Here is a 19,785-nt window from a genome sequence, read left to right as displayed (position 1 = left end):
AAGTATGTAAAGATAAGCACATTTTACTTGCAGTCATTTTTCAGTGAGCATGTGGAGCCCTGGCACTGTTCAGAGTTTGAGGTTTAGGTAACTCGCCCGGGTTTTTTGGAGTGAACTTGGACATTTATTTTTAAGGGAGTCTATAAAAATTACCTCTTCTAAAGAAAACGGAAGCCCAGAATGTCTGCATATTAAAGAAAAAGATTTTATTTTCATAGAAGTGCTTTTTGAAGATCCTTTGCAAATATGTACTGCATGACTGCCCGTCTGTACGTGAGGTGGGGGATGAATAGAGACACAAACTTCAGTAACACACGGTTCAAGTTATGCGTGCAAGAGCAGAACAAATTAGTAAAATGCAGTAAAAATAAATGGCATCCTGTGTTCTAAAGTGTATGTAGTACTAAATTTTGTGTTTCTGTAGTTATATTTCTGATACAAGTGTTGTTTCTCATGTGTATTTTACCTGTCTGTCTGTAAGTTTCCATTAATAACAGTTAAAAGCTTTTAGTAAAAACACTTGGTATTTCAAGGCTTGTGATTTTGATAATACACGAAGCTAGAGGAGTTTTCCATATCAAACTGGGTTGTGCTTTGAAACATTAAAAATTTATGTCACTTTTAATCAGCTCCTTCAAATTAACTATACTGGGGTGGAAAGGTTTTGAAATGTTAGCAAGGGTAGTGGAGAAGGAAGTGCTAAAACCTCAGTTCTGGAGCTGGGCAGCTGGCTGACATGTAGGCCTTTCCTCTGTAACTCGGTGGGAGGAAATGCCTTTTTGATGAGAAGCAAACTTTGAGCAACAAAAAAATGTGTCGTTATCTCAGTTTAAGTCTTTCACAGAGTAGTGATGTCCAACTGGGTGTTGGCAGAGGTGTTTTAGCGTTGTGTAGGTGCCCTGCCACCGCTGCTGCCTCTGCCTCACAGCCCGCATTGTGTGCCTGCTGTCCTTGGCAGGAGCACTGGCCTCCTTGGCCAGATAGGTCTGTCAGTAGTTGCTGTAGCATGGGCTGTGGCACTGAGAGCTGCGTGGTGCTTTCAGCCTCTTTTAGTCAGTTTGAGGAGCTCTAAACAGACATGTGTGAGGTGGATGTAATTGTGTTTATCCTAAAGTTTTAACGCATGAGCAGTGTAGGAGTTGTGAGTGGCTTTTGCAGATGAACCCATGCTGACTACTTGCAGATAATGTAACCAAGAACTGCAGAACCATGACAGGCTTTTCTGGCTCTATGTGAGTTTGCAAACTTGTTCTGTCTCGAGGTTCAAGCAGTGGCTTTTACCTCTGGGATCTCCTGCTCCATCTCGCTGTAGAAGGCTGTGTGTGAGGAAAACTAACACTGCCCTTGCAAAACAGGTGGTTATAGCTGTTGCTTCAACAAGTATGAGTGAAAATTGGGCAATGGGAAAAAACAGATGCTCCAGAACACTTCTGCTTCACTAAGAAGGCAGTTGCTGGCATTATTTGATGCATGGTTAGCCTAGTAAAGAGGCTATATACATCATGTAAATCTCAGCTTGTGAGCATTAGGAAATGAAGAGTGCCATCAGCAGTGTAATTATGATCTGGTGTGTAGTGGGACAGGATCACAACAATGGCTCTTGACTTAAAATTTTGCCCTCAAATTCATTATCACAGTCCTGATTCTTGAGTTAAGCCTGTCTATACTATCTTATGCATATGGTAATTTGAAATATAGAGTTGAGCTACTTGAATCTTCAAGTAGTGTCATCTAGGTGCAGGTGTGATTTCAGGGCTGTGGATGTGTTGGGTTATATTCTACTTGCCAGCTGATCTAATTCCGCTGAAGCACTGCAACGTGCCATAGGTAAATTAACTGCCAATTCCTGTGGTGGTTTAAGAACCTGCCATCTGAGTCTTCCTGCCATCCAGGATAATGGACTTGGGGCTTCTAGTTGAGATCCATTTATTTTCCATGCCTCCTTGCAAGTCCTATCCACTCTTCAAGCAGCAGGTCTTGGGTTCCTGTTTGATGCTGAAAAGCAAGCATAAACACTGGGAGCTGTGCCCTCATGCAGCAACGGCTGTTTCCTCTGCAGACTGGTTATCACAAATTATGTATGTCAGGTGTGTTGTGCAGGTAAATGGATGCTAATTTCAAGGAAGAACTTGCAGTTCTGTGTCTTTGAGGCTCAAATTGTTACTAGAAAAATAAAATCTCTGTAGTATTCATTGCTTATCTTAGATAGGAAGCTTGATCTCAGAAGACATTTTGATATTAATGGTAATCATTTACTTTGGCTCTCTCATCAATTAGCCTATATATATAGTATATAAATATAGACCATTGCAAAACTGAGGATAGATCTTATCACAACCACAATCATGGAATAGAATCATGGAATCCTTTGAGTTGGAATAGACCTTTAAAGGCCATCTAGTCCAACTCCTCTGAATGAACAGGGACAGCACAGCTCTCAGGTTGCCCAGGGTGTGATCCAGCCTCGCCTTGAAAGTCTCCAGGGACAAGGCGTCAACCACATCTCTGGGCAACCTGTTCCAGTGCCTCACTACCCTCACTGTAAAAGATTTTTTCTTGATATATTTATAAATGTATAAAATGTGTCTTCTGTTCTGCTTGCAGAAGATTGCATTAAGTAGTTAAGCTGCAAAATACAAAATTAAATCTGATAAGAAGAAAAAAAATCCTATTGTTAACTCTGCATGAAAGCAAGGTGGTGAAGAACAGATGTGTAGGAAGTAATTCCTTGAGCAGTCATGCATTTGTTCCAAATATAAACTGAAAAATACTGGGCACTCTGAAGTTTAAATAATTCAACTGATAATCAGTTCGGGGAATAATTTTTTTTTCATCCAGCATTTTTTTTTTTAGTATCACTGTGTTGTTTCTATTGCACATCTGGTCAGAAGCCATCTATTGCATCTTTCTTAGCAATTTTCATAAACAACTTCATCTTTTAATTTGTTAAATGAGTTAGTGCTGTAATGTAAATGATTATCCCAAAGAGCAAGTGCAAAAAAAGTAACTGGAGCATGTGTAGGTCGATCTGAAAATAATGCCTCCCATTTTTTTTTTTTTTTCCATTGAAACTAGAACAGACACAGTGAGCACAGTAACACTATGTGATGGAGCAGATTCTCTGCCACAAAACACTGCCTTTCAACCATTAACAATGCATTTTCACCAGTGATGAACAAGATCTGCTTGCTGTGCTTGTAAAATTCTGCACCAGTGGAGGTAACCCATTGTTTCACAGTTGCTACGATGGCATTGTTGATAGGAAAGTGTTGCTCGTGCAGTCGCATCTTTCACTGATGGGAGTCAGATGGTGCCAAATGCAGACCGTGTGGTAGGTATGGTAGGGCAGTCCAGCCTAGATTGGCAGTGTTCTCTATGGTCTTCAAACTGACATGGGGCCTGGCGTTATCGTGTTGTCATCTTCTCTGGCCTGATTCTTAAAGTTCAAGCTTCAGCTTATTCAACATCATAATGTAGCAGGAAGAGCTGATGGTCTCTTTGGGTTCCAAGAAATCCAAATCACCCCTTTCCTATCCCAAAAGAAGTGCGTATCACTTTACCCACTGAGGGCATCTTGAACTTCTTCTTTGGTGGGGAATTCATGTCACCACTCCTTGGACTGCTATTTTGACTCCAGCTCATCACGATGACACCAGATCTTGTCACTGTTTACTATGCTAGCTAGGTTTTTCTGCAGTAACTTTGCTGTTGTTCAGGGCTTTCACTTCTGTTTAGTGACAGATCTGAACTGGACAGATGAAGCTGCTGTCAGAACCTGTTGTCTAAACTGCTTCCTGGCCTGGTGCCCACAACACAAATGTCTCATCCACTTGTGGAGTGGTTACTGAATGCTGCTGCCAAGCATCTCTGTGCAGCCTGACCTGTTGGCTGGTGGAAGCCTCTCCACAGGTGGGCCGGGCATCCCTGCATGGTTAGGTGTTGTTTCCTGGACCATGGGGTGAGCAGCTGGGAGAGGAGCACTGCCTGTCATCCAGCTGTCTGCCTGACTATTGTATTTGAGCTCTCTGTTAACTGTTTTAGTAATGCAGATGATGGTTATTGAATGTGTTGTGATGGTAGGAAAAAACTGTAAACTGTCGGGTTGGAGACTCAATCTATGGATTGACTCCACAGCAGGCAGGATGATGTGGTGTTGGGATGTTGCTTGCCATGACTTTGGTACAATTAAACATAAATGTCCTTATTCTGGAATCTCATTTTTCTGTAAAAATGCACTCGCTTACATAGAAGAGTGAATTTCCTAAGGTGGTCTTGCTTGTTTCTTTTAAGAGACGAAAGGTTTTCTTTGGATCTGGTAGTAGAGGAGGGAGTGTTGAGCATCCTAGTAGAAGTGCACAGTAAGTTAAGACTTTTCATTACTTAGATCTGTATAATGATTGTTTACATGGATGGAACAATATATTTAGCTTTCCTTAGCGCAACATGTGCACTACTCAAAAATAATGCTTGCTCTTGTATAATTCTGCTCATACTCACTGTCACATGGTATTCTCCTGCACATGCTTTGCAGGATTGCTCACGATCTCTCTGCTTTGCATATGGCTCCGTGTTGCTCAGCTCCATTGCTTGCAGGGAGGTGTTGTTGAGCCATCTGGGCTCCTTCACTCCGTGCCTTGCCTAGTGGTTGCTGTCAGCATGGTCCCAACCCAGTGGTGACCCTGCTGTCTGGGTGGCTCTTGCTTATCCTTGTATATTGGTACAGATTCAGTTTCTTGTCTTTTTTAGGCTTCCAGACATCCCTCTGGCAGAGTTTAGACACCATTTGGAAGAACAGCTAATGTGTTTAATTGCTTTTTCTAAGATGATAATGGCCCACAGGCTGCAGTTAGGGAACAGTTTTATCTTCCCTCTTGACTGCAGGGAAGGCAGATGCCCCTTTTTACCTAGGGAAGCTGACTTGGGGAGTTCAGGGTCAATTTCGTGAAGTCACACTGAATAGCAAGTTTCTTATTTCTACCCTTGTCTAGGTTGTGATTTACTTTTCTTGCAGACATAAACATTGCCTTTGGCAAGACAGTTTCTTCTTGGCATCAGTAGTAGCAGGTACAAGTAATTTGATCTGTTTTAAATACAAGACAAGTTGCTCAGGCATATTTGCTTTTTCTTAATGCTTCTAGTGTTGAGGCTGTGCTGCTCATAGGAGACATTTTTTGTAGGTGGAAATACTGTGGGTGTCAGCTTAAAACACTCCAGTGCACTTTTCCTGTCTTCTCTTAAAAAGCAGTGAAATCTGGAGGAGGACATGATTGTTCTTTATGCTGTGCTAATTTGCCCATTTCCCTCTGGGTAATTGCAGGAAGATGCTCAATTGGTTGTATTCTGTGCTGTCGTGCCATAGCAGAAATCTGTGAAAAAGTAGAATTTGTCTCTAGCAAATTTTTCCGTCTGCAAGGAATACATTTTGTTCATTTCGTTCTTAATTGCTTTTACATAATCATGGGTGATTTATTTTTGCTTTTTTTTTTTTTTTTTTTTTGAAAAAATATGATGCAGAAATAAGTGCAAATTGGATAAGTAATACTTAAGGATCTCTTCAGTTGTTGATTTTTCAATACTATCACTGTCACTTGACTCTTAGAAGTGTTAATTGTAAGGTACTGTCACTGTCTAGAAGTGATTCATAAGTCTCTGATACTGAAGATCTTTGCATATTGGAAATGACATTGTTTTCTTAATCAGAAATGTGATGTTTTTCCTATCTGTATTGTTCAACATGAAATTGCCTGCCTAACTGGAGAGGAAAGGAGGTTTGCACCTTTTTCTTCTTTTCTTCAGCAAGTTCTCAGAAGTAAGGAGAAGGTCTGAAAAAGCTGACAAGACCTCAAACGTGAATGTGGTGTGACTTCTTCAGCCTACTATTGGCAAATATTCCCACTTCAGACTTATAAAGATTGCAGCTGGTTCTCATGTCTTCATTGCCTTCATTGCTTGGCATTTTCTGTCAGTGGTGAATCTTAGTTATATTATTTGAAAGGTATATTACTGAGTTAGGAAATGCTTAGGAAACGCATGTACTAAGTGTGTGCTGTGAATACAAACACGTGGCTTTGGATTCCCTATCTGCACCTGACTACTTGTATTTAAAACAAATGCTTCATTTTTAACCCCTTATTTCTTCCAAGTGCACCTTCAGCCAGTGTTTCCTCGTTGTGCATATTTTTTTCAAAGGACTGTTGATTTTTCTTGAAAAATTACCACTCTCCTGTTTTCAATATGCAGTGAATTATTACTTGAAATTATTTGTAATATTTGCTTGCTTTAATTGGTTTCTGCCTAGGTAAGGTATTAACAAATGTATAGCCCTTTTATTCCTTTCTGATTGCACTATCCTTTCTCATGGCACCAGTTAAAAATGACGACATTTAAATTGGTGTACCACCAGAAGAAGAGGAGAAAAATGGAATTTAAGATAGAAATGAAAAATTTGTGTTCAATAAGAAATCCAAAATCTGGGATTGCCTTGGTGATTTGGGCTCTTATGAAGGGAGTTTTTCACTGGGCTGCTTGCTGCTGATGGCGGAAAAAATGATGGAATCATTTGAATTGGAAGGGGCCTTTAAAAGTCATCCAGTCAGACTCCCTTGCACAGAACAAGAGCACCTACAGCTCAGTCAGGTTGCTCAGAGCCACGTCCAGACTGACCTTGAATGTCTTCAGGGACGGGGCATCTACCACCTCTCTGAAAACCATTGAGAATCATTGCTATTATTTATGATCTCTAAGAAGAGTGAGAAGGTAAGGCAAAGCCTTAGCCATCTTCTCTTGCCTCCTCTCCTTAGCCATCTTCTCTTCTTGTTGAGTCATAGAATCATATAATCACCAAGGTTGGAAAAGACCCACAGTATCACCTAGTCCAACCATACACTTATTACCAATAGCTCTCACTAAACCACGTCCCTCCACACAACGTTCCTTGAACACCTCCAGGGTTGGTGACTTCACCACCTCCCTGGGCAGCCCATTCCAGTGCCTGACCACTCTTTCAGGGCACTGAGAAGTAGTATGTTCTTCTTTTGGAAAGAGTACTTTCACAGAAATAGCATTTCCTAATGTCTGGCCTGAATCTCCCCTGGTGCAGCTTGAAGTCATTCCCTCTAGTCCTGTCACCAGTTACATGAGAGAAGAGGCCGACCCCCAGCTCACTGCAACCTCCCTTCAGGTAGTTACAGAGAGCAGTAAGGTCTCCCCTGAGCCTCCTCTTCTCCAGACTGAACAATCCCAGCTCCTTCAGCCGCTCCTCATAAGCCCTGTGCTCCAGACCCCTCACTGGTTTCTTTGCCCTTTTCTGAACACGCTCCAGGGCCTCAAAGTCTTTCTTGCAGTGAGGGACCCAAAACTGGATACAGTACTCAAGGTGCGGCCTCACCAGAGCTGAGTACAGGGGCACAATCACTGCCCTGTTCCTGCTGGCAACACTGTTTCTGATGTAAGCCAGGATGCCATTGGCCTTCTTGGCCACCTGGGCACACTGCTGGCTCATGTTCAGCTGAGCATCGATCAATACCCTCAGGTCTTCCAGCCACTCTGCCCCAAGCATTGCCTGGGGTTGTTGTGGCCAAAGTGGAGGACCTGGTATTTGGCCTTGTTGAACCTCATTCCACTGGCTTCAGCCCAGCTATCCAGCCTGTCCAGATCTCTCTGTAGTGCTTCACTACCCCTAGGCAGATCGACGCTTCCAGCCAACTTGGAAGCAAACTTACTGAGGGTGCACTCAGTGCCCTTTTCATCAGGTCATCAATTAAGATATTGTAGAGGACAGGCCCCACTCCTTACCGGTAGACAAATGGCATGCAAGATTTTTCACAACTGCCTGGAGAAAGTAGAGGATTTCTGTAAATGTGCACAATACTTAAAAATTCTGATACTGGGGGAGGCAAGGGTGCTTTCAAGCACAGTGGGTAGGCTGGAGAAAGCTGCCAGCTCACTTAATGCTCTTATAAAGAGAAACTGAGTGTGCAGAATATGTATCACAGAATGGCCTGGTTTGGAAGGGACCTCAAGGATCATGAATCTCCAACCCCCCGCCACATACAGGGCCACCAACCTCCCCATTTAATACTAGACCAGGCTGCCCAGGGCCGTATCCAGTGTGGCCTTGAACACCTCCAGGGACACAACCTCTCTGGGCAGCCTGTTCCAGCACCTCACCACTCATATGTGCGTACTGGATTTTCTTTGACAGCCCTAAATTAACTGGGCTTGAGAATATTCTTAGCGCAGATGCATACAGCAAAGAAAAAAAAACACATACTGGTGCATACAGCAAAGGCAGGAGGCTGTGAGCCGTAGGCTCCCTCTGGTGACTGCCGAGCACTCCTGTCTTCTGCATGGTTTTGAGAGTCTATATTCATAATGTAGAACTAAATTATTACTATTTTTAAAATTTGTATAGGAATACAATACTTGTGCCTTCTCAAAGTGCTAGAGGTCTTCTGTAATTGGATTTCAGAGAACAAGAAGAGTTGAAATAATGTGAAATGGAGTTATTTTTTAGTTATTGTGGGTATAAAGAAGTGTTTCCCGTGGAGCAGCTTTGATACCTGTGGGTGGGTGCTGCTGCTGACCTCAAAGAGGATGTGGGCAGGTGCTATGATCACATCTCCAGAGGCGGTGAGGCTGAGCTGTCTTGTGAAGGATGGAAGTAGTTAAATCAGGTTTAATTAATTAATTACAGGTGCTTTATTAACTGAAAAATGTTTCTCTGAAGTTAAATACTGCCGTCTTTATGCCTGGGTCTTTGTGCTCTTGTTTCAAGAGCAGCTGTACAAGTCAGCGGGGCAGCTCACGTACAGTGCTGGGATGTCCAGGGACAACATTCACATGGGCAGTTCAGAAGCCCAGCTGAGGTACAGCAACATACTGTATCACCTTGACCAGGCTTTATGCAAGACCTTTGTCTTCTCATGTGTGCATGCTCCTTTCTTGAAGGCTGCAGCTCACACTGCCTTGTGTTACTTCCCCATGTGTGCATTTTTTGTCGTGCACTTGTCAGATAAATCCCAAATAGCAGGCGCTGGGGAATATTAATGGCAAAAGGGAATCATAGGATCATAGAATGGGTTGAAAAGGACCGCAATGATCATCTAGTTTCAACCCCCTGCTATGTGCACGGTCACCAACCACCAGACCAGGCTGCCCAGAGCCACATCCAGCCTGGCCTTGAATGCCTCCAGGGATGGGGCATCCACAACCTCCTTGGGCAACCTGTTCCACTGCATCACCACTCTCTGAGTGAAAAACTTCCTCCTAATATCTAACCTAAACCTCCTCTGTCTCAGCTTAAGACCATTCCCCCTTGTCCTATCACTGTCCACCCTTGTAAACAGCTGTTCCCCCTCCTGTTTATAAGCTCCCTTCAAGTACTGGAAGGCCACAATGAGGTCTCCCCGGAGCCTTCTCTTGTCCCAGCTAAACAAGCCCAGTTCCCTCAACCTTTCCTCACAGGAGAGATGCTCTAGCCCTCTGATCATCTTAGTGGCCTCCTCTGGACCTGTTCCAAGAGCTTTGTGTCTTTCTTGTGCTGGGGCCCTAGGCCTGGATGCAGTGCTGCAGACGGGGCCTCACAAGAGCCGAGTAGAGAGGGGGGCAATCACTCCACCTCTGTGCTGGCCACTCCTCTTTTAATGCAGCCCGAGGAAGAACAGCGTGGGTTTGTGAATGGCTGGTGTTCTCTGTGGGTTGCTCTGCCTTTGGGCTGTTGCGGCCCTCCGTGCAATAAGCTGTCTGTGTGAGCTGTGCTCCCCAGACCATGGCCCACCTTGTGATGATCCAGGTGGCTGTTCAGTTTCATGCTCTATTTGGAGGTGACTCAGTTTGGGAAACAACATGGAGCTGGCTTCCATGTGGTGAGAGGCAGGAGGCACTGAGCAGCCAAGTGCCCCATATGTCATGCGGAGCGGTGGTGCCACCATCCCAAACATGTACCCCTCTCTGCAATCTGGGCCTCATGGCATCTTTAGAGTGTCAACTTTAACGTTAAACACTAGAGGGTGGTATGTTACTGTTAATACGCTATTTTATAACAGCCATAGGCAAGAATTATTTATCCCTTGAATTTATGGTATGAGCATATCTTTTAAAACAAATGTAGACCTAGAGCAAAAACAGTATTTTGTGACTGTGAACTTGTTCAGCAACCTTAGTGGTGCACAGTGCTATTTTGGTCTGGGGGCAAAATAAGGGGTGGCTTTCTTTCAGAAGCATCATTAGGAAGATAATAATTAGAATTACTCACTCTCTGCCTGATGTCTTGATAGCCACACTTACATGCACACTATGTGAATACAGTGGAACAGAAGAAGCAGTTTTACCAAGGTTTTGATACTTAACAAGGCAGATACTTTAAAGTTTGTGCTATTGCTCGTGCATCTACAGTTTGGTTGTAGTGTAACTGGTTTTTAGTATGAATAAAGTTGTTTCTTTCTCTTTCAGGCACCACCTTCCATGGTCAATAATGAACAACGCCAACATGCCGAGCACATATTCTTATCATTTAGAAAATCAAAATCACCATTTGCTGTTTGCAAACACATCTTGGGTAAGTTTTAATAAATTGAGCAGTTTTTGTAACTAGAACTATATTCTGCAGCTGGGAATACAGACATCAGGTTTGATTTTGATGAAGGATATTTCTTGTTTGCATGGGTTCTTTTTTGTTTTTGTTTTCCCAAATTTCACACTTCATCTACTTGTTTCAGTACAGTAGTCATAACATTTCAGGGCGAGCATGTGAACAGAGACCTGTTTCAGGTTCAGCTTGTCAATGTCTGTACCCAAATATGGCAGAAGAATAGGAGGCGGCAGTTAGAAGTTGCAAGGAGGCAAGGCTGCTTCTTTCAATATTAGGTTTAGTGCAAAGTCTGCTTGAAACTACAGCTTAAATGCCTGCAGAGCTGCCAGGACTGCTGTAAATAGAGTCTTGTGATGGGGAGGATGAAGCCCCTTGCTGCCATTGGTTTTGTTTCTGGTGCGTTTGTGGTTGGTGAGGTGCAGCTTCATTCGGCGAAGTTCCTGAACTGATAAGTTTAACAGATTGAACTTGTCTCTGTTATATCTCGTACTGTAATGCTAGATAATGCGTGGAATTTGCAGAACTGCCTGTACTGTGGTTGCTTGATGCTTCCCACTGTATCAACCAGTGACACAGTTTGTGTCCTTCTGCCAGATTTTGTACTGGTGCTGTACATAACAATAAACTATTTTGGATTGCACATGTCAGTTGCTGTTAACAGCACAACTATTTAAAAAAAAATGGTTAAAGAAAAGTTTCTGTCTGCCTGATAGAGGCAATAGAGTACTGGTAAAAATTTTTGTGGGATTATATGCACAGAGACTGGAAAGAAGTATGTAGGTGTCACTCTTTTAATAATAAAAAAATCATAGGTTTCTATGGAAATGGTGCAAATTTGGTTATGTTTCAAGTATTTTAAAATAAATCTATTCTTACAGGCCCTATAGAGAATTATTATTTAGTTTGGCAGCTAAATAATTCAAAAAATCCGGGTGCAGTGAGCATGTATTCCTGCTTAGCGCTGCAGCACTGGTCAGATTTATGGTGCTGGGGGGAGTGGAGGGAAGTTTCAGGGAAAGCTGGATCTGAGACCTGGTGATGAAAGCTGATATGTGTGGAAATGCACACACAAAAAAATTAAAAAACAGAACACATGCCTAAAAATCAGAAAGCAACTTCCCATTTCAAAGAATTTGCTGTCATAAACAGAGAAATGTTGAAGTCTGAAAGGATTATTTTTCTTCTTCATTCTGTGATGTTCTTAACAGTTGCTTTCAATTTTACTGCATTAGAGAAGTATGATTCATGAATATTGTAGTGTTACTAATGCAGTCCATCTACTCTGCTGTCAAATTATTCTGTAACACATGGAGCAGGGTGTGGTTCCTTTCCTATGCCCTCCTCCAAACCAAACATTTTTCTACAAATACGTTTCTTAAGGTTTTTGTGCATTACAGTAGGACTTTGTCTGGTCCTGAAGGCTGTAACCACACTTGTGCCTTGAGTCAGAAGAGTTTGGGTTTTTTTCTTCCTTACATTGATTTTAAATAATTTTACATAGGCAGCGGAACATGTGTAAATAACTTTGTTTGAAGAACATTTCAGTGGCTATTAAGAGATGTACTTGTAACTAATCAGAAGTAATGGAAATTTATGGAATACGTGTACCAATATTATGTGTGCTAAGGGATATATTGCTGCATCGTGTCCTCAGAGAAGTACCATGTAGCATTAATAATGAAAAATGTCTGCAGTGATAGTTATTTTTCTTGGTTGTTCTTCTGAAATATAAATGATTGAAGGGAATGTGCTCTTGTTATGAACACCTTTTGGATGCCCAGAAACATTACATCTTTAAACTGATCATGTGCTATCACCATTGAGAAAGCAGTGGTTTTAGGTGGGGCAGGTTTTTCCTTTCAGTTTTCTCCAGTGGGCAGCTGAGATACTGAGACCCAGAACTGAAGAACTTTCCACCAGATTTTTTGCTTTTTGAGTAAGTGTTCATACAGTGCAGACAGAAAGAATTGCTGATTGAAGGGGTCTGAGCAGGTAAGGATGAGTAGGAACCAGAGGTGCTGGCTTTAAAAAAGAAACAGGAAGGAGTGGTCAAGGCAGGAATTGGAATGGAGGTGGAGAGTGATAAGGATGTTGATGGCATTCATGGAAAGAAGAGTGTACGAGCCCTGCAGGGAAAGCGACAGAGATGGATAGCGTAAGGGAAAGGAGAACAGCCACCGCCATACAGTTTATTTAGAAACCTGTAGTTGAACCCAGGAAGCAAGAGGCTCTACGTTCTTCTGGTGTAAGCTTATAGCTGTTAAATGTATTGGCAAAGCACGTCCTGTCTTTCTTTAGTAACTTCATGTAGAGAATAACAGTGCACTGACTGGTTATAAGTTTACACGGTGCTGGAGGTCTGTGCTGTTAATGATTGCAGTTGTGCATCTGTGGTACTTGACGCAAAGGAGAAATTCCATCTTCTTCTGTTGTTTTTTTTCTTTTACAAGAGTTTTCTTCTTGTATGTGCTTTGGGCAGTTTGAGAAACCAAAGATGCGGAAGTTAACAACAACAAAAAAAGCCAAAATTAAAATTCCTGTGCAGGTTTATATTTATTTATTGTTAGACATGCACATTAATCTCTCAATTAAGTGGTTTTGTTGTTTTCCAAATTAAGCTTACTAGATTTTAAAGAAGGTTTATTTTGATTTTAGCATGTTTAAATCATGGAGGGTTTGGGTTTGGAGCCTGATTAAATTACTTAGGATTTTAGCATGTTTAAATCATGGAGGGTTTGGGTTTGGAGCCTGATTAAATTACTTAGCATCCAATTTGCTGGAATGCTTTTATCTGGGATATAGAACTTGCATATAAAGGAATGTGTATTGTTTGCTTGTGTGTATATAATCAGTGTAAGAAAGTTTTTAAAGCCTGTCATCCCATGACTGAGGCTTTCTTCAGCAAATCCAGTTTTTTCTAGTCCTGGCATGTTGCCCACCGTAGCTCAAACTCCATGTTTAGTTCTGGAATTTTAATTTGTTTTTTGTTTTATGTTTTTGCCGCCCCGTAACTACATTTTTTCTGAATGCTCTTTGTATGTTTTCTGTAGACTCAGAATGTTTTGAACTGGCTACTGAGATCATAGGGTCATAGAATGGCTTGGGTTGGAAGGGACTTCAAGGATCATCAAGTTCCAACCCCCTTGCCGCAGGCAGGTTGCCAACCACTAGGTCAAGTACTAGATCAGATTGCTTAGGGCCCCACAACCTGACCTTAAACACCTCCAGGGATGGGGCATCCTCAACCTTTCCAGGCAGCCTTTCCATGGTAAACTTTCTCAATATCTACTCTAAATTTCCCTTCCTTTTAAAACCATTTTCCCTTTTCCTATCACTATCTACTCATGTAAAAAGTTTATTTCCCTCATGTTTATAATCTTTCTGAAAATTTTGGAAGTCTGCAATGAAATGCCCCCACAGCCTTTTCTTCTCCATGCTGAACAATCCCAACTCCTTCAGCCTGTCTTCATAGGAGAGGTGCTCTAGCGCTCCAGTCGTCTTTGTGGTCCTTCTCTGGACCCTTTCCAAAAGCTCCATATCTTTCCTCTGTTGGGGGACCCAGACCTGAACACAGTACTGCAGCTGGGGCCTCACTTAGGGAGGGGACCCTTTGCTGGCCACCCCTCTTCTGTTGGAACCCAGGATACAACTGGCCTTTGAGGCTGCAAGTGCACACTGCTGGCTCATGGCTAAGTTTTTCATCAACCAGGGCCCCCAAGTCCTTCTCAGCAGAGCTACTCTAAAGGAGTTGTTCTCCCAGTCTGTATACATACCTGGGATTGCCTCAACCCAAGTGCAGAATCTTGCACTATGCTTTGTTGAACCTCATTAGGTTCACATGGGCCCACCTTTTGAGTTTATTAAGGTCCCTCTACATGGTTATTTCTAAATTACTAATAGAGTGATGAGGTGCTGGCACAGGCTGCCCAGAGAGGTTGTGGATGTGCTGTTGCTGAAGGTATTCAAGGCCAGGTTTGATGGGGCCCGGGCAGCCTGGTCTAGTGTTAGATTAGAAGGTTGGCACTGCATGTGACGGGGGTTGGAGCTTCATGATCCTTGAGGTCCCTTCTGACCCAAGCCATTCTATGATTCTATGAAATTAAAATTTTCAAAAGTGAAGGATCAAAAAAATTGTAGTTGCTTTCTATCATCATATAAATCACATTCAAATTCTGGGGTTTCTCTTTGTAGCCTCCTAAACAGTCATTTTTTTTGGTAACATCATCCTCTAGTTCCTTTAGCCCACCTATATGCAAAGCAGTCAGATATTCAGATAGTAAGGGTTAATGATATCTACACTTCTGTAAGGAAGTTACATTTTGACTACCTGAAAATAATTGTGGAAGTTTGAATGTAGAAAATCTTAAAAACACCAGTCTGTGAAACTTTTGCTTCTGTAATAAAACACAAATGCTCCCTTAAAGCTTAAGTGAGCTTGCTTCTTGTTGCCATTCATAAGATACATGTAATTTATGCACTGTTGGTTCCAAAGGCAAGTTCTTTGATAATAGAGCATTCTTCATTTTGGCATGCCTGTCAATTTAATCACATCTTAATATCCTGTGACTAAATCTGTCACATGTATTTGTTCTGCAGTTATATTAGCATTCCCATTCTTGATGATTAGCTCAGTCTCCTGGTGTAGCCTGCTTTTCTTCCCCCGAGTCTCTGATAGCACTGGGCAATTTGATAACTGAGTTATATATTTTTGCTTCTTTTGAGGTGTAAATCTTCATTTTCATCGTAACAAAATTTCATTTAATAATTATGTAATATTAAGAGTCCATTGTTTTTGTTAGAAATAGATGCAAGGTAAATAGATACTCCTGACACTCAATTACTTTTGTTTTTCCCCACAGAAACTAGTAAAGTGGACTATGTTCTTTTTCAAGCTGCTACAGCCATAATGGAAGCAGTTGTAAGGGAATGGATTCTATTGGAAAAAACTAGCATCGAATCACTGCGCACATTCCTTCTAACCTATGTCTTACAAAGGCCGAAGTAAGTACAGAAAAGTGCTGCCAAATGTATAGGATTCAGCCTGCAGTCTTGGTTTTCATTTTGTTTGTAAGGGTATTGGCAGAAGACCATTACAGTAGTAACTTTTCTTTCAGTTTCTTATTGCTCGGTTGAATTCCGTAGAGTTGTTAGTTTGCCTTTATGCATTCACACAAAAGGTTTGAAAAAGTGCATCTAAAATATAATTGATCATTGATTTCCAAAGTTATTTGCAAATATTGTTAACAATGTTGTTTACAGCCTTCAAAAGTATGTTCGGGAGCAGATTCTGCTAGCAGTAGCGGTCATAGTGAAACGGGGATCATTAGACAAATCAATCGACTGCAAAAGCATCTTTCATGAAGTCAGCCAGTTGATCAGCAGTGGTAATCCCACTGTGGTAAGTGTTTCTATCCTTTCCTTCAAAATTTAAGCAATCTGTAACAGCAGCATATGTTGTCCTTTAGCGACGATAAAAATCTACTTTTCTTATCTAAAAATGAAGTTTAGTAATTAACTGTCTGAGCAATCATTTACTAAGTCTGAAATTTCTGAATAAAAATGTCTTGGAACTAGTGGTAGTATGTGTAATTCTTTGCTAGGCAGTTATATTGCATATTGGAGGGAACAGCTTTCTCTGACTATATGCTTTACTTTGTTTTTTTTTGTTGTTTGTTTGATTTGTTGTTGTTCCTGTGAGTTTCTTTCACAAAACAGCATGATCTAAAATGGATTTTGCATTTGCTGGCAGGCTCACTGCGCTCCCTGTCCTTCTTCCATCTGTGCAGCACTGCACCCTCCTGTGCTCAGCTGTCGCAATGGGCTGTGAGTGAGAGGCATGGGCCTCTGTGCTCCCTGGGTAGGTGGAGAGAAAGGGGTGCGAGGAGGGAAAACAGGGAGTGGAAATAGAAAACTTACTCTAGATTTAATATCATACTGCTGGGGTAAGTGTTACCTTCCAGAGGGAGCTCAAAGTGGAAACAAGGTGTCCAATATCTATCTCTGCATTTAGTGAAATGCCATTTGCTATGCCAGGAGATAAGTTTAGAATAGGTCATAATAGAGGCATGAAGCTAGAGATTAAAGAGAGGTGATTTTCTTCCTACCAAATGCAAATCAAAGATTACGTAGATCCGTGCTGAAATTTTTAACTGAAGTTTTTCTCAGATGAGCCAAACCTTGAGGGACTGACTGGTGTGTTTGGAACAGCAGTTGTGCTGGATGTGAGCAACAAATGTTTAACACAAAAAATTTGATCAAAGTGTGCAAGAAGTAAAGCAGCTCATGTCATGGTCCTAAAAATAGCATGTCACCTCTGTGCACAAGTGGGATCTCCCCAGGACGCGGAAATTTTGGTTATTTTTCTAAACCTTACTTTTACAGCTACCTTAGCAAGAACATTTCAGCTTTTTGGGTTTGTGCAATTTGGATAGAAATGGGTATTTGTTTAGAAGAACAGTGCTTAGTGCGTGCTTTTTTCCAGGGAATGTAATTTTATTTCTTAAATGGAGTTACAACTGAGGTTTTCAGAAACTTTTTGCTTGCCAGTGTGTGTGCTTACGTAGATTTTACTATCCTTCCAAAATACACAAGTAGGGAGCAGATAGCACCCTGCATATTCACAGAGAAGCTATCTCTGAGTTAACTCTTGCCCAGCCCTACTTGTGCACTTGTGTTCTGTGCTTGCATTGATTTGCAGGCAGGCTGCACTGAGCACAGCATGCAGCTCACCACGGCTATTAGCTGTAAATACATTGCCCGATGCATTGCAGTGGGTCGTGCTTGGGGAAAGGGGCAGCTCTTTGCTCTCCTCCAAGTGGCACTAGCTGCTTGAGACCACACTTCCCTTTATCCACCCCTTTCACAAATAACATTTGCTCCATAGTTATTGTGAAGTATTTGTGCTCAAGTTTTAGGAAGAGTATTAAAATTATCTTGGTTAGAAAGTGTCATCTCTTCCCATATGCTAATACAACTGTAGGCCTGTTACACCTTTGTGACTCCCAGTTCTGTGTCCATCCTCCTCACCCCTTTCTGTGTCCTTCCCAGACTTCTGCTCTTTCTTCTCTGATCTTTTGCCTGCTTTGTGTCTTCTCCACCCCCTGCCTGAGGCTCACAAATAATGTGAGCTCAGTAGTAAGTCACATAGTGGTTAAAAATGCTTAAAGCTTTCAAAGATGGCTCTTAGCCATTGATAGTGGCTTTCTACAGGTGCTGAGATTGAGTCAGGCTTATGGGTAAGGGAGAAGAGTGGATGGGAAGCTATTGAAAAGGAGAATGTGTTTTTTCACCACAGTAGAGAAAATACTTTTTGGCCTGTTAAGAAAAGGAATGTAGTCAACCTGGATCTGTATGTGAAGATGTAGTTATTTAATTTACAGAGTAGTCTGAAATTTAGAGTATTTTTTAGAAATGCAGAGTACTCTCTTTTGTGTTTCCTGCTTGTTTTCTCATCTGCTGGCTCTGAAGCTACCTGGCCCTTTATCTCGTAAGTGTGAAGTACTTCATCTTTTCCATTCCCTGCAATGCACTGCCCAGCTCCTGACAGACACCTGTGCCAGTTCTATTTGTGTTAGGTACTTCTGTTCCATGACATTTTCATGACTTGTCAGTAGCGTGTTGACAGGGTCAGGTCCTGAATGTGGGTGTGAAGAGGAAAACTGCATATTTTACTGCCTTCTGCATTCGTGTTCTTTTGTAGGGTTTGATATGCTTGATATCTTCTCTAGCATTGGTTAAAAATATTTTTTAGGAATGGATGCATTTTGAAGATGGAACTTGATGGTATGTTGAATAATGTGCCAAACTGACATGAGAAAGACTAACGAATGAACTGCTGAGAATGAAAAATGAAAGGGAGATAAGAGGAAGAAAATAAACTGGAGAAGGAAAAAGCTGGCTTTAGAACTGAGTAATCTTCTAATAGTGGAACCCTGTGTACTTGTCAGGAAAATAACAGGGCATTAAGGAAAGGTAATGCTGCAAGCATGGGAAGAGCTTGTGGTTAGAGCTGGGGTTTGAACATGGAGTATTGGTTCCTGCTGTTGCTACTCCACAGTGTAGACCTTTATGGATCCTATGAAAGTGACCTCTCGTTTGAGAAGGGAACACAGAGAACAGAGGATCTGGCTACCTGCTAATTTATAAATAACTTCAGGTAGTACACCTCTGGAAGGATAAAGATTAGCATGGCGTTTTCTGGTTTTGTTTTCCCTTCCTCTTGAGCTTCAATAAAAGCTACCCTGATCAGAAGAGACAGACTGTAAGCTTCTTCCAAATCGAATTCCAGCATCTCTTTTCAAAGTCTTCATCTCTGGGGGACAGAGCTTCTGGCAGTAGATGCAAAATCATGGGCCAGTCTTAAAATATGAATTGCATGTTTCCTGTCACTGATTTTGAAGAACTGTGTGAGCCAAGTTCTTTTCAACTGTAAATACCTTCAATTTCTTGGACTTTTCTGTTTCTGTTAGAATATAGTGCTTTCGCGTAGCTGAAGGGCTGAGTTTGTGTTCGTTCTTGCCAAAAGAACAGGAATTGTTCTGGAATGTGTCCAGAGAACGGCAACAAAACTGGTGAGGGGTCTGGAGCACAAGTCTTAAGAGAAGTGGCTGAGGGAGCTGGGATTTTTTAGTCTGGAAAAGAGGAGGCTCAGGGGAGACCTCATTGCACTCTACAACTTCCTGAAGGGAGGTTGTGATGAGGAAGGGTTTGGCCTCTTATCCCCAGCAACAAACTGAGGAAATGGCCACAAGTTGTACCAGAGGAGGTTTAGGTTAGACAGAAGGAAGAACTTTTTCTCTCAGAGAATGGTCAGGCACTGGAATGGCTGCCCAGGGAGGTGGTGGAGTCGCCGTCCCTGGCAGTGTTCAAGAGGTGGCTGGATGAGGAGGTACAAGATATGGTTTAGTGCTTGTGGTAGCAATGGTGATAGGATTAGGGTTGAAATAGATGAACTTGTAGGTCCTTTCCAACCTTGTGATTCTGTGATTCTATGAATCCTGGCAGCTAGGTGGCTGATTCCCAGGAGGAAGAGGCGGTCTGCACACAAACACAGTCAGATGGACTTTGTCTGAATTCTTCCAGAATATGGGTAGATGGACACAGAATAGGTCCAACTACTGCAGACCTGAGAGAGAATAAGGAAAGCATTTGAAGCTGTGTTTTTGGGCTCACTGATATGTACAGTAGGATATATC

The 19,785-nt window shown here is 41.9% G+C and overlaps 1 protein-coding gene across 2 annotated transcripts in view; it reads left to right on the top strand.

Annotated features, from left to right (window-relative positions):
- The window catches only part of XPO4 (exportin 4), a gene marked incomplete at both ends in the record, with an annotated part of 70,700 nt that overhangs the window by 10,278 nt on the left and 40,637 nt on the right, over positions 1-19,785 (top strand). For both annotated transcript variants that reach the window (XM_079549242.1, XM_079549241.1), the window contains 3 exons: positions 10,453-10,558; positions 15,451-15,592; positions 15,851-15,989. In XM_079549242.1, the coding sequence (XP_079405368.1) occupies positions 10,453-10,558; positions 15,451-15,592; positions 15,851-15,989 (387 nt within the window). The remainder of the gene's footprint in view (positions 1-10,452; positions 10,559-15,450; positions 15,593-15,850; positions 15,990-19,785) is intronic.

The sequence above is a fragment of the Tetrao urogallus genome, assembly GCF_951394365.1.
Source record: "Tetrao urogallus genome assembly, chromosome: 1".
Lineage (NCBI taxonomy): Eukaryota > Metazoa > Chordata > Aves > Galliformes > Phasianidae > Tetrao > Tetrao urogallus.
Note: the sequence above shows the minus strand (reverse complement) of the source record. Positions and strands in the feature narration are given on the sequence as shown.